Below are 13844 nucleotides of genomic sequence, written 5' to 3'. Positions count from 1 at the left end.
CGTTCCCAGGAACGAACAAGTTCGCCGGTACGGCTGAATGTCACCAAGCATGCGATGGTCGCACCAACTGTTTGAGGCTCGCCTCTGATCTTCGCAGTAGAGCTTGTGACGCTGAGATGATTTTGTTTCGGCCAGAATTTGTCATGACTATGTCAGTGACATTTTGCAAAATTGATCACCGCAAAAAAAAGTCGTGATATAGTGACTGACCAAGCGATGGTCGCAAACATGTCATGAGCATGTATTAGTCACACCAATCGTTCTGAGTATCACCTCTGATTATCACAATTGAGTACGTGACGCTGATATAGATTTTGTTTCAGTCAGATTTTTTTTATAACATTGACAGTGACATTTTGCAGCACTGGCTGTAGCTATACAAATTTGGTATATTCAGTTGATACCGTCTTAAACCAACGAAATGTATACCCATTAGCTAAAAGAATCGTTTTTTGAAACTTTCTTCCCTTAGTCACTGCGTTAGTTACACCTCGCTGTAACGGATGCGTGTGATCCTCCAACTCTCCTTTTTTACATTCTTTCCCGTTCGATCCGTCCTCACCCTCCGTCGCACACGGGATGGTTCAGGCGATCGCCTCCTCTTGTGTGTTTCCTCTGTGGTAGTCCTTCCAATAGATAGACTTCCCGTACTGTGCTTTCCTTCTTTGCACCTGCTTGTTTCTTTGTTTTTCTCCATGTAAAGTCGACTACTGCAAGATTGTTAGCTCTGCTTTGTATTGTACTTATGATTGATGTTGTACCTCTATATTAATATTACCATCCTGTACATAAAATAACTAAACATGGCTCGTCTCGTGGTCCCGTCGTCAACTCGCACGATAGCCTCATTTAATCATTTTTAACGTAAAAAATGGTGTTGCGAATGGAAAATATAAAGTATGGAAGTCTAGAGCATGTGCATAAGGCTTTACTGAGACAGTTATTAGATTTACATCGAACATGGCCATGATTAAGTGATTAAGAAACGTCTCTAACCGTGCGCCCAGGCACGCAGCAAAAATGTTTCGCGACGTGAAGCGTAAAGCCAATATCGATTGAATTCGATGAGAAGTTCGTACAAAACCCATCTGTTTCACGGCGAAAATTTTAACGACATGCCTTGCGGGTGGTTTTTTGACACTCTGTTCCCTTGATTCCATTAGCATTTCTTTCTGGTGTCAGTTTACAGATAAATTGCTTTTGTTTAAAAGAAAACGAAACCATTCTCAAATTAGTACACGTTCCCACACATTCTTATTTTGTTTTATTCATTCCTAACTCATTTAACGCTACATCCGATGACGATCACCAGTCCCTTGGCCAGCTAACACGTGGATGGAAGACACTTTCCGTAGTTTATGGTGCGGGCGTCGTGGTGCGCAATTTACGCGTAATTGGCTTGCAGGTGGTGCGTGTGGTTTGCGCAAACGCCACAGAAATGAGACTCACGACGAGCAGGATGATGGCAACCAGCTTCATGGTTTAGTGCGTTATGTGTCGACGATGTTAGAGAGGCAACAAACGAGTCCACACCGGGAGCGATCAATAGCAGAACTAAACCGCGCGGCCACTAAAACGATCAGCTAAATATGGTTAAAAAAGAACATATCACATTCTACTCCCTTTCCCAGCCAAGTGAACCAAATTCTGGCCGAACCGGCTGTACAAATAAATCGCTGCGATACGTGTGTTTGTGTGTGTCCCCACCGTCAAAGCAGAATACGCTTGAAGGTTGTATTAAAATGAGGATTTTTGGTGCTTTTTTCGTCGCCAAAATCGTGCAAAGATCCAATGGAAAGATTTTAGGAGTGTTTTTGCATTGCGTTATTAATTGTGTCCTAATTAAGCGAATAAACGATTGGCTCCTGCTAACAGTACAGGAGCATTGCACAACACACGTAAAATTAGACATTAACTCCAAGGTCTTAGAGACATTCAGTTCCCTTACAACGTTTGCACAACCGCATTGTACACAAACAAAAAGCTGGAGAACGGCATCTGTATACACAGTTACCATTTCCAAACGCTTTGTGTGTCTGTCTACAAAACAAGACCATCTACGGATAAAACGAATATTCTTCTCGTGTAGAGAGTTGTCTAATCACATTTCTTTCATACATTCCGAGAATGACGCGTCGCGAAAGGGCTTGAATGTATAATAGAAAAAAAAAAGAATTTTGTTGGATTTATTGCTTGCTTGTTTGCTTGTTTGATTTGCTAGCTCGGTCGGCGGTTTGTATTCACGATATTACATTTCACACAATAGTTTCGGGATAGCTTTAATAAATATTTACCGCGTGCCGTTCCGAGTAAGCCAAGGTACAACAACAGGCACACACAATATAAATATGGGGTACACTTTCAAACAAAGCAATAAACGTTCTACAGCGCTGTTAATATTGCGTTCAACTAGACAGCACTAAGTACGGAACATAACGAATAGCTGAATATACACTTGATGTATGAACACCGAACAACATCAGGTTCATATTTACATGTTCATGCCCTTTAACGGTGGAACATTACTACAAAATATGTAAGTGTGACCGATTAACAGCAATAGGCGCAAAGAAAGAAAGAACGAACTAATTTTACTACAAAACTAGCTTAAACGCTAAACAACAAACGGACATTTACCTACAGGCGGGCTAAAGGAAATGCAACGGTACGGGATGTTCCGAGGTTCACGGAGGCGCGGACGGTTTGCTTAAGTGTAGTTAAGCAACGAAAACGACTCCACATTGCAGAGTGTGTGTGTGTTGCTCCGTTGCACATTGAATGTGTATAGCGCGAAGACTTTCTCGCCAAATTACCTTCTATACGGGACGAGACTAGACAAACTAACACTATTAAAAGGGATGCGGCGTCTTCCAGGTTGGCCACCATCATTCCTTCCTTGGGATAAGGGAATGAGTGAAAAAGACAAGAAAACGGAGACACTAAACCCCTCCTCCGCCAGCAGTCCGTTGGCCATTCATTTTGGCTGCTTTAGCTTCGTCTATCAGTCGAGCCGCCAGTGCTTTGTAGCGTTCGTACTTGACGCGATACATTTCCGCTTCCTCACGGGTAGCCTAAAAAGGGACACGGTAGAAAGGGGGGGGGGGGGGGATATTAACATTCTGTTCCTTCCCCTGCAAGTGTTACTTCGCCCACTTACGTCATTATCTGTCTGCAAACCGACGTCCGCTTTGTTGGCCGATTTTCCCCTCATTTGCACGGCATGGTGGTAGATCTGGGCGTACCGATTTTCGGCCTCCTTCAGCTGTTGCTTCAGCTGGATACATTCATTCTGGAGCCGCCAAAAGCATTAAATAAAACATACATTAAAACATATAAATATATTACAAGTGCAATACTCTCTCTCACCTGTACGGTACGGTTCACGTTCGTGCTTTCGTTCTCCTTCTCCGCGAGTCCCGCACTCAGGCTGCTGATCTTGTCATTCCGTATCCGGCACAGGTGCTTCATCGTTTGGTACTTTTCGTTCAGCCGCTCGTACTGCTCCTGCTGCTCCTCGCAGCGTTTCTGCAGTGCCGTCAGTTCCGCGCTGGCCGCTGCGTCACCAGCGCCCACCGCCACCGAAGTATTCCTGCCGGTGGACACAATCGACACGGAAACGGCCGTCGTCGTGCTGGGACTGTCGGTGGTCGGCTGGTACGCCTGGACCGCCTTATCGCAGCGCGCATTCTGCTGCCGACTGTGCCGCATACACTGGGTACAGTGGCGTTTGCGATCCTTGCGCTCCTGATCTAGCTGCTCAAGCACTTCGCGCAGTTCCTGCTCGATCTGTGACTTTTCACGGTGCTGCTCCTCCAGTTTGCGGCGCATTTCCGCGATTTCGTTCTTGAGCGGATTGGCGGACGATAGCAGCTTCTGCGTGTTGAGCTGACAGTCCTTGAGCGTAAGCTTGTTGCGCATTTCCTTGATCTTTTCGTTCATCTCCGAGCAGGCACAGTCAGCGGCTACATTTTTGGAGTGTAAGAAAGCAAAGAAACAACCGATTAGTGGAAAATTCCCGCACAAAAAATAAGATACAACCACTCACAGGTAGGATCCGTCATGGTGGACACTTCCTTGCTGTTAAACAGCAGCCCCCGCCGGTCGTCATGCGTGCTCTGGCGGCGGTTCTTGCGCTCCTTGTCCGTCGTTTTGCGCAGCTCGTCCACCTCCTTCGCCAGTGACTGATGCTTGAAGCGCAGCTGATCGAACGCCCGCTCGAGCGACCGTTTCTGGTGCACCGTTTCCTCCCGCACCTTCTCCGCGTCCTGCACCTGCTTCTGGAGGTGGCTTATTTCCTCCACCTTCTCGTTGAAGCTCGACTCGTGCCGCATGCTGGACATTTCGTCGCGCAGCTTCGCAATCTCACCCTCCAGCCGCTCCAGCTCATCGACCCGTTCCTGCAGCTGCCGGGCCCGCAGTCCGTCCAGCTGGCGCACCTCATTGAGCTGCTTGAGCAGATCCTCGTTTTCACGCCGCAGCGCCTGCACCACCCGCCCATCGCCGAGCGACGGCCGACCGGTGGCCATGAAGCTTTCCAGCTCCTTGCGCTTCTCGTCCAGCTCGCGGCGCAGTCCGGCGGATACGGCGCGCTCCTGCTCGTACCGCTCGTTCGCCAGCTTGTGATCGAGGCTCTCCAGATCGCTCTTCAGATCGCGCAGCTCGCGCTCCAGCACGTCCCGTACGCTGGACGATTCTTCAATGTCCGCCTCGAGACGCAACCGTGCCGCCAGACTCTCCTCCAGCGCTGCTTTCGTGTCGCGCAGCTCATCCCGTACTTGGTCGTGTTGCTTTTCCACGTCCGTCAGCTTCGCCTCCGCCACCGTGAGCGCCTGTTTCAGTGCAGCCAGTGCAGCATCTTGCTCCTGCCGCTCCTGCACAAGCGTATCGATCGTTTTCCGCTGTGATGCTTCATTACTATCGACCTGCTCCTCCAGATTAACGATCTTGGCGGAAAGTTCCTGCACCGCGATCGTAAGATCGTTGTTCTCCTTGCGCATCTCGTCCAGTGCACTTTCCTTTTGCTGCTGGAGCGATTCCAGTTCGGCCGTGTGGCGCTCTTTCTCCGTCAGCTCCACTCGCAGTCTGTCCGTTGCTTCCTGCAACCGCTGCTTCTCATCCTCCAGGGCGGTGATAGCGTGACGCAATCGTTCCGTTTCCTCTTTCACCGCCTCCGACCGTTCCCTGTCGGTCTGCTCAATCTCATCCCGGCGCCGTTTCTCCTCCAGCAGCTCCGTCCGTACCATCTCCAGCTCGGCCCGCACGGTGGCAAGATCGCGCTCCAGCTGTGTCACCAACCGTTCCGACTCGTCGCGACAGGAGCGCAGCTTGAGCAGCTCCTCCGCATCGGCGCTGGTCCTTTCCTGCTGGCTCTTTTCCCCTTCCAGCTGCTCCCTAAGCAGTGCCTCGTTTTCATTCATCAGCTGACTCACGTTTCCCTGCAGTGAATCGAGCTCGTGCTGAAGGGCGGCAGCCTTCGCTTCCAACTCGCGCTTTACCCCGTTCTGCTGCTCCACCAGCCGGATCTGCTCCGCGCGGAGTGCATCCAGCTCGGTTATGTAGCGCAGCATTTCCACCTCGCGCTCCTCGAGCTGACCTTGAAGCGCCTGCTGGCGGGAGTGGCACTCGGAATGTTCTCGCTCGACGGTGGCCTTGTCGGCGCTTACTTGTTCCACCATTTGCTTCAGCAGTTCTATCTCCTGGTCGAGCTGCTGCCGCGCGCTGTTGTACGATTCGTGCTCAGTCTTTTGCTCTTCTGCCAAGGCTTCACACTTTGCCCGTGCCGTCTCCAGCTCGGACGTGATTATTGCAAGCTCTGCTTCCTTTTCTGCTAATCGTTGTTCCAGCGTATCTTTGCATTTCGTCAACGCTTGCACACATTGCGCCTGATCTTCGCGATCTCCATGCTGTTGTTTTACCAGTTTACTATTGTCTTCTTTTATCTTGGCTAGCGCAGTGTTTGCCATTTCTAGCTGCTTTTCTATCTCCTTGCGAGCTTCTTCATGGCTTTGCTGTTCTTCCTTTTGTTTTCCAGCAATCGCAGACAGTTCCGATCGAGAGCATTCCAGCTCCTGCTCCACCTCTTCAATGCGTTTTTGAAGCTCTGCAACGGTTTGTGCAGCTTTTAGCAGCTCTTCTCGAACCTTTGCTTCCTCGGCCGCAATTGCGTCTTTCTCTTCGGTCAGCTGTGCGAGGGCTTTCCTTGCGCAATCCAATTCCTCCTGCGCCTGTTTTAGCGAGCTTTCAAAAGATTCGCCTTGTTTCGCCTCACGTTCAGTCAGTGCTGCAATTTCTCCTTCATAATCACACACCTTCTGTTGCAGTTCGTGGATGCGTGCTTCCTCCGATGCTTGCTTCTGACGCAAAACGGCCAGTTGCTCCTGTAGGGTGGATTCCTTTTCCGTTTGAATTTGTACCAAATTGGTCTGGCTGTTCTTTTCCTCTCGCAACTGGTGCAGGGAAGCTTGCAGCTCTTCCATTCTTAGCTGCAGCTCGCCGATCTCCTTCACTAAGCCTTGCTTTTCCGCTTCCCATTGTTGGAACCGTTCATTTTGTTCGCTCTCTGCAGCGTCCAACTTGTTTTTAAACACTTCAAGCTCTACCTCGAGCTGTACAACACGCCCGTCGGCTTCATCCTTCAGCTGCTGCAACCGTTGCAAATCTTCTCGCGCCTTTTGATCACTCGCTGCGCCCGCTAGCTGTTGCTCCTTTTGCAACTGGACCAGCTGTGCCGAAAGTCGACTATTTTCTGTAGCAAGCAGCTCCTTTTCCACACTCTGTTCACCGATCGACGTTTCTAGCTTTACAATTTCTTGTTTCAATCGGTCGATTTCTTCATTTACTGTCGCTACTTCCGCTTGTTTTGCCGCCTGAACGGTTTCTAGCTCCTTCATCGTCTCCTTCTGCTTCGTAATGGCCTCTTCCAGACGAATCTTCACTTCATCTCGCTCCACGGACAGCTGTTCCTTCTCGGCAACGATCGTCTCCACCTGAGAAGCGTGACTCTCTATGGAAGCTTTAAGCGCGCTAACCTCTTCACGCAACGAATCACACACACGCTGCAGCGCTTCTCGTTCGGCGTTTGCTTTTTCGAGCGATTCACGCAACGGTCCCATTTCACGTTCAAGCTCTTCCCGCCGCTGGACGTCCTTTTCATTCGCCAGTGCCGTCTGTTTCGCCTCTTCGAACTGCTTGCGAAGGTCTTCATTGTCCTGCATCTGGTCCATCAGCTGCGTCGACAGCTCGTCGTACTCGGTCGTTTGTGCCGCAAACTTTTCCCTCCACTGGGCAATCTCCTTCTCCAGCCGCTCGATGGACGTTTGCCCACCGTCAAGCTTCGATTTCAGCTCACCCAGCTGCACATCGCTCGCTTCCTGCAGGGCACGCTTTTCCTGCTCCAGCGCGCGAATGGTTTCTTCCAGCTGCTCGACAATTTTGACCAACTCCTGGATGGTTTTTTCCTCCCCCATCAGGGTCGCATTACCGTCGAGCATGGTAGCGTTTCCGTTTCCATCGAGAACGGATTGTCCCATCGTTGTGTCGTTGAAGCCATTCGATTGAGCTGTATGTTCCTGCTCTCCGCCATCTGGCGACAGCAGCAACAGCTTGCGCAACGAGTTTACCAGCGCGGACTGGGGAAAGTCACCGGACAATGTTTGGTAATGCTGCAAAACGGCCTGCTTTACAATCTCCAACTTCCGGTGCTGCTCGAGGTTGGAGGATTTTAGCTGCTCGAGCTGCTTGTTACATTCTTCCAGCTGTAGGGTAAATTCATAGTTTTGCTAAAACACAAAACAAAAACCCAGGATTAGACATTGCAAAATTCCCAACATTGCACAACACAACACTTACCATCTCCAACCGTTTCATTTCTTCGCGCTTTTGGTCCAGTTTGAAACTATCGCCGCCGTTGGATGTTGCGCCGTTGTTGCGCGCTTCCTGCAGCGATTCGATCAGCTCCTTCTCGCGAGCCTCCGACCGCTGCCGGTAGCGCTCGTACTCGAACTCGATGCCGGTGTGCTGGTTCCGGTGCAGTTCCGCCTCCCGTACCGCTGCCTGGCGCTCCTTGACCGCCAGGGCGAGATCGTTTTCCGCCTTGCTCACCGTTGCCATTTGGCCCTTCAGTTCAACTTCTAGCTGGGCGCATCTGGAAGGCACGTGAACAAATAGGGGCATTTGTCATTAGAAGAAAGGTAATCATAGCGCACGCACGCACAATAAAGCGTTCCATTTCATTGCACATGTTGCGTTGTTTGTTTATTTCTTTGGGCAATTTTGGATCGATTCGTTTCATTTGTCAACTCAAATTTGCGTTTCACATGCTTGTATGAATCTCAAAACATGATTAAAAGCGAATAATGAAAATCATAAATGAATAAAAAATAATTAAAACACGAAAAGCACACTTTTTTAACTGTGTTCTGTTTTAGGCAAATATAAACGTTGTACGTGAGGGTTAGAATATTCAATCCAATCACATCGATACGACCAATTATCACCTCCACTCAGTGGTGTACCTTGCCAATCTTTGATCACCTTGCATTCAATTGGCACGGTTCATTATCAGTTTAGCAATCGAAAAAGAATAAAAACCGCTGAGCATCGACTACTGCAACAGCCCGCACGGTGGTTCGTGAGCAAAGTGCCGGAGGGGGAAAAAGGGTTGTACAAAGCAAATGAAGCATTACGTGGGGAGGAGAAGGCAGGCGGCGGTTGTTGATATGTTTTGAGGCGTAACAAATACAACGAACAATCAAATCATGGGGACAATCTTTGCTTCGATCGGGCCCGAACAGTGCTCTGTGCCCCATAAAGCTATGCAAATGATACTTACCGTTCCTCCAGCTGTTCCAACCGCTGCTCCTTCTTTTCGAGATCGTGTTTCAGTTCCGACAGCTCACCCGTGCGCTTGTCAAGCTCCTTCTTCAGGTGTTGCGTTTCGACCGAGTTTTCTAGCTTGGTGAACTCCTGAAGCTCGAGCAGTTCCTGTTCCAGCTCCCGGCACCTGGGTGTGGAAAAAAATAAAATAAAATTAAATAACACAGTTTGAATACAATACAGCAGCGAAATATCAATTCAAGGAAGGTTACACAAGCGGAAACTGCTGGATTGATGGGATGGATCAGATGGGATTTACGGGACATTGCCGACCGTTGACCCCTAAGACATGCCGCCGTGATGTAACGAAACAGTCACTTCATGATCGAAATGAATAGGTCGGTCTCTCCCTCTCTTTAAAACGCGGAAGAGAAATAAACAATAAACTCACGAGACATCTATCGTCCGTTCGTGCTTACAGATAGCTTTTTTTATGAACACGCACCGCAGAATGTTGCCTTCCGAAGGTCCGAAAATTAATCGCACCGCGTCGTTCCACTCCACAGGTACATCAACAACAAACTGCTCCCATATACGCCCGAGAACGGGCAAAAAACTGGACCTCTCCCCCCCCTTCGGTGCGATGCGATGAACGTGTTTGAGTGCGATTCCGTTTGTGAATGTTTGTGTCAACGCATTCCGCATTCTTCTACGTCGGGATCGGTGTCTAACGTCTTTGGACGTGGTTGCGATTGGGCAGCAGGGCGACTGCAAAAGACGCAACGTGTCGTAGCAGAGAGAGAGAAAGAGAGAGCCGAAACCAAATAAATCACCTTTTCTTTTATCTATCGTGACGACACTGCTGCACCAGTGTACTGTGCGTGGGTGGACGGGTGTCGATAATAGATCACAGGGCGGCTCGCGATAATAGTGCCTCTTCGTGTTGATGTGTTATCGTTTTTCATTCGAAAATCACCCCAAAAGAAAGATATTTCTAATTAGAAATTCTCTTCCAAGTAATCCGTAAGAAACCTTTCGATGGAAACCACTTCGCTTCGTGCCTGGTGTGGCATATTCGGCATTCGATTACGAATAAATCACCACTAAACTCACCATCTGCACCCCCCGACAGCGACAAGACAGCAACACTTCACGGATTGTTGTGTGCTCCGAAACGATGCAAGCACACACACACACCCCTACTGCGCGGCACGACCTTCTTGCTCTTCGCGTATGTCCCTCTCAAAATAAACAAAAGATCCCTTTCTCGATCTACCACCCTCTCGCCTTTGGGGGGTTGCACGCGCCGCACGCTGAGAGTGGAAATCGCGTTCGCCGCTTGCTCTGCCCCGCGCGATACTGTTTATTCGTCTCCGCGTTGCTAACGAAACGCGCGCGGGCATCTCACTGCCACTGAGGATCGAAATGCAGCGAGAGAGAGAGAAAGAGATTGACGAGGTGAGTGTAGTTGTTTTTCTCTCTCACCTGGTACGGGAAGCATGAGAAATGCAATAGTGCAACTTGCAGTTGGAAAGGTTCACGCAATGGCCGTTACGAATGGCGCAGATTAATTAATTCTTAAGATAAGCCTACACAACTTAGTTGAATAGAAATGAATAGGTTGGAGCACATACACACATCAAAGATATGTAAAACGAAAAGGCACTGCTGCACCAAGCTAATTAAATTGCAGTGCGTTCAACGCGTCGTCTTCGATACGCAGCTAGCTAAAATTAGTTTCATCGTCTCGTGACTTGTTTTGGAAAATACATCACAAAAAAACAACGGTTCTAATCCCTCAAACTCAGTTGATTCTTAGCAAATAAACAGCATGGCGTTGAGGAAATTGTGTCGGACGCGTAGTGGTGTGGCGTATTTTTAGAGACGCGTAAACCATTTCTCCATACCGCGATGCCATGTACGCCGCGTACGTACTAACGCACTCTACTGTACCGGGTTGGCCAGAATTGCTCACAGCCAAACACGCGTACCGGCCGACCGACCGTGGTGGCTTGGGGCGATGCGGTTAACAAACGGTTAGGGATATTATTTTAAACACTGGATCTATTTCAAGCCACACGACACGTCGGTACAAGATGGTGTGCGCACAATATGAGCCCCACCCAGGCAGATGATGTTTGATGACGGTTTGCCGAGATTTACATCGGGCATGTCGTTGCTTTCCCTAAAATAAACAAATTTCCCATTGATTTTCGTTCCCTTCCGCTTGTAATAAAACAGCACGATTTCCCTTGGCGCAGCAGCAACTGCGCGTAATGAAATATGTGCCCTTTGCTAGGTCGAGGTCATCGCAACCAGCGTGTGACGCGGAATCGGCAAGACTTACCGCTGCTCGAAGTTAAACTGCGGTGGTGAATCACCGGTCGATGAGCGGCGCGTTCTCCGCAAGCTTTTCGGCGTGTGCAGCTCCCGCTCCATCGTCGACAGGGGCGATACGGAGGCGGACCCGAAGCTAATCTGCTCGCCCGGCACAAACTCATCGCCATAGGACGAGAACGGATTGAGCAAACCGTTCGGCGAGGTCGAGCGTACCCGCCGTGCCAGCAGATCCTGATGGTCCAGCAGCTCGCGGTACTGAATGTTCGGCTCGTCCTCCCCGATGAGGGCGAGCGTGGCGGCGAACCCATCGCTCGCACGAATATCGCCCGACCTCGTCGCCACGTAGTCCTCGTCGGCCGACATCGAACGGATCGCTATCTGGGGTGTAGCCCCGTTCATGGTCACGAGGTACTGGCCACCGTTCGTCACCGCAGGAGGTGGTCCCATCAGCGTTCGACCGCCTTCGCCCATCAAATCCGGCGTTGGACGGTGACCAGGGGCTAGCCGTGGTATCTCCGTCGTCGATGGGCACCAGGTGCGGCGCCGGGCATTGTCCGCCAGCGACTGTTGCGCCTGGTTCGAGTTGATGAACTGATTCGTGCGCAGCGTGATCGCGTTCTGCAGCTCCATCGTTTTGATTTTGCTGTTTTTGTTCTGCTCCGAGCGGAGCTCACTCTGCAGGCGCTTGATTTCCCGCTCGAGCCGCTTCATCATGGCGGCGTCGGTCAGGATCTCGTTCACTTTCGGCTTGTTGCGGATGTTTTTGGCCCGCATCGCAAAGCTCAGCGTGTAGTACGTTTCGTCCACCACGGCGGGCGTTATGTTGCAGATCATCGACGTGACCGCATTGCCACCGAGCGACGCTTGCAGTATTCGCGTCAGCTTTGAGTCGCGATAGTTGATGAACTGTTTGTCCGAGTTTTCGCTCAGCTTCTGTATCACGCAGCTCAGCGACAGGAGGCTTTTGTTGATGCACACGCCCTCCTTAAACCGTGAGCCTGTCGCGCCGGTTTGATCCGCCCGCTCGCTGCCGGCCAAATCGACCAAATTCAAGATGCCGATCTGAACCGCCTCATTGTCCATGCCGCCGTCAACGCCGTTGGCCGGGCCGATGACACGCGATTCGATCGTAATGCGGAAGATGGTGTGCGATCGGCTGGACCGTTCGTTCATGTTCGTTTCGCCAATCTTGCGCGCCTTGTTGCCGTCGTCCACGTGCTGGATGATCTGCTCCGCACAGTTCGTGATGCATTCCTTCGAGTTGACCGACACGTCGCCGCACTGGTTTTCCACTATCTTCAGGTTCGTGTTGGCCGTGTTGAGCAGATCGTGTATCTTCTCGTTGTAAATCTCGATAAACCCGACGCGGATCAGAAACTGGCGCTCCTTGATCCTTTTGATCTGCTCGAAAATTTCCCGCGCCGTCAGCGGCACCACACCCGGTTCCCGATCGTTCCCGATCATGGTGTACGTTTTGCCGGACGATGTTTGGCCGTACGCAAATATCGTCCCGTTGATACCGTTCAGCGCGGACAGTATAACGGGCCGGCACACGGTGTCGAAAAGCTGGCGGGTGGGGACCGTTTCATCGAAAATATGATCTGTGCGGAGAGGTTTGGGAAAGGGGAAAAGAGGATGAAAACCCGGCACTGAAACAACGTCATTCTTGTGAATGGAAAATGGCTTACCGAATACAAACGGATCGCCATTGCCATCGATCGTTGCGATTATATTATCCCGGATGCGCCATTGTGATACAAGTTTGTTTTCCCGCTCTCTTTTGATGAGCGGTCGTACCTTGATCGAAACCTTCACATTATCAGACATGGTTTACTTTAGTGCCGACCACCGGTGATGGGTCGAAATGTCGTGAGGTAATCCCTCACAGAAACCTATCTGTCCACACTTCTATATTATGACGGTGCATTGACCTGAAAACAAAACCAAGAGAGGAGAACCATCAAGCAACCGCCGCTTTGTTTGCCTTGAAGCTGCTACACCGTGGCCATTTTATGGCTCGAAACGCAAACACACACAATTTGCATTTTCGAACAGCAAACGGTAAAGTATTTAAGTTTCAATGAATCACAAATAAACTAAACGAATGTAACCAGCCACAGTTTGTACACAGCGTCTGTTGAAGAACTTAACGCTCTTTTGCGATCCACCAACTAAACAACAAGCGGAAGCATTCTCATGCAAATTTCACATTTCACACGAGCTTACCACAAATAATAACAATTCACAATTCACAATTCAATACACGCAATTTTAGTTTCAATTTCACATAAACAACTGCCAAAGCACAGCACAAATCTACGCCGGTAGCGAATGTCCACAGTACCCGATGCAAAAGCGTTGAAGAACCGATAGAAAAGTTGAGAATTGAATTGAAATTGAACGGCAAACGATCAGTGCGAGAGCAAGAAAATTGTGCAAAACGATCCGTTTTCAAGATAATATCGTTCCAACGGCATAAGGTGAATAGATAGGAAAAATCGTGGTCCGTTCAGATATTTTTCAAAAAACCTTGTTTATTGCTTTTAAAATTATTTGATTATTTTAAATCTACTCGTTTTAGTGGTTTTGAAGTTCACATAAGTATAATATGTAGTGCAATTGTCCAAAAACTGTATTCCAACAAGATTAATAGATAGAAACACACGGTGTTTTGGCAAGACAAAACAAAG

General features: G+C 49.6%; 1 protein-coding gene across 1 annotated transcript; it reads right to left on the bottom strand.

The window, feature by feature from the left end:
- Positions 1 to 1231: 1231 nt before the first annotated feature.
- On the bottom strand, positions 1232 to 13536 carry LOC1277078 (centromere-associated protein E). Its single transcript, XM_061642158.1, has 9 exons — positions 13381 to 13536; positions 12843 to 13085; positions 11162 to 12755; positions 8831 to 9001; positions 7849 to 8143; positions 4046 to 7778; positions 3367 to 3962; positions 3158 to 3289; positions 1232 to 3071 (listed from the first exon to the last, which is right to left on the bottom strand). The coding sequence occupies exons 2-9, from the start codon at positions 12979 to 12981 to the stop codon at positions 2940 to 2942; spliced, it is 6792 nt and encodes a 2263-aa protein (XP_061498142.1). The 5' UTR covers positions 12982 to 13085; positions 13381 to 13536; the 3' UTR covers positions 1232 to 2939.
- Between the last annotated feature and the right edge of the window lie 308 nt (positions 13537 to 13844).

The sequence above is a fragment of the Anopheles gambiae genome, chromosome 2, assembly GCF_943734735.2.
Source record: "Anopheles gambiae chromosome 2, idAnoGambNW_F1_1, whole genome shotgun sequence".
Lineage (NCBI taxonomy): Eukaryota > Metazoa > Arthropoda > Insecta > Diptera > Culicidae > Anopheles > Anopheles gambiae.
This window is presented reverse-complemented; position numbering and strand designations above follow the sequence as displayed.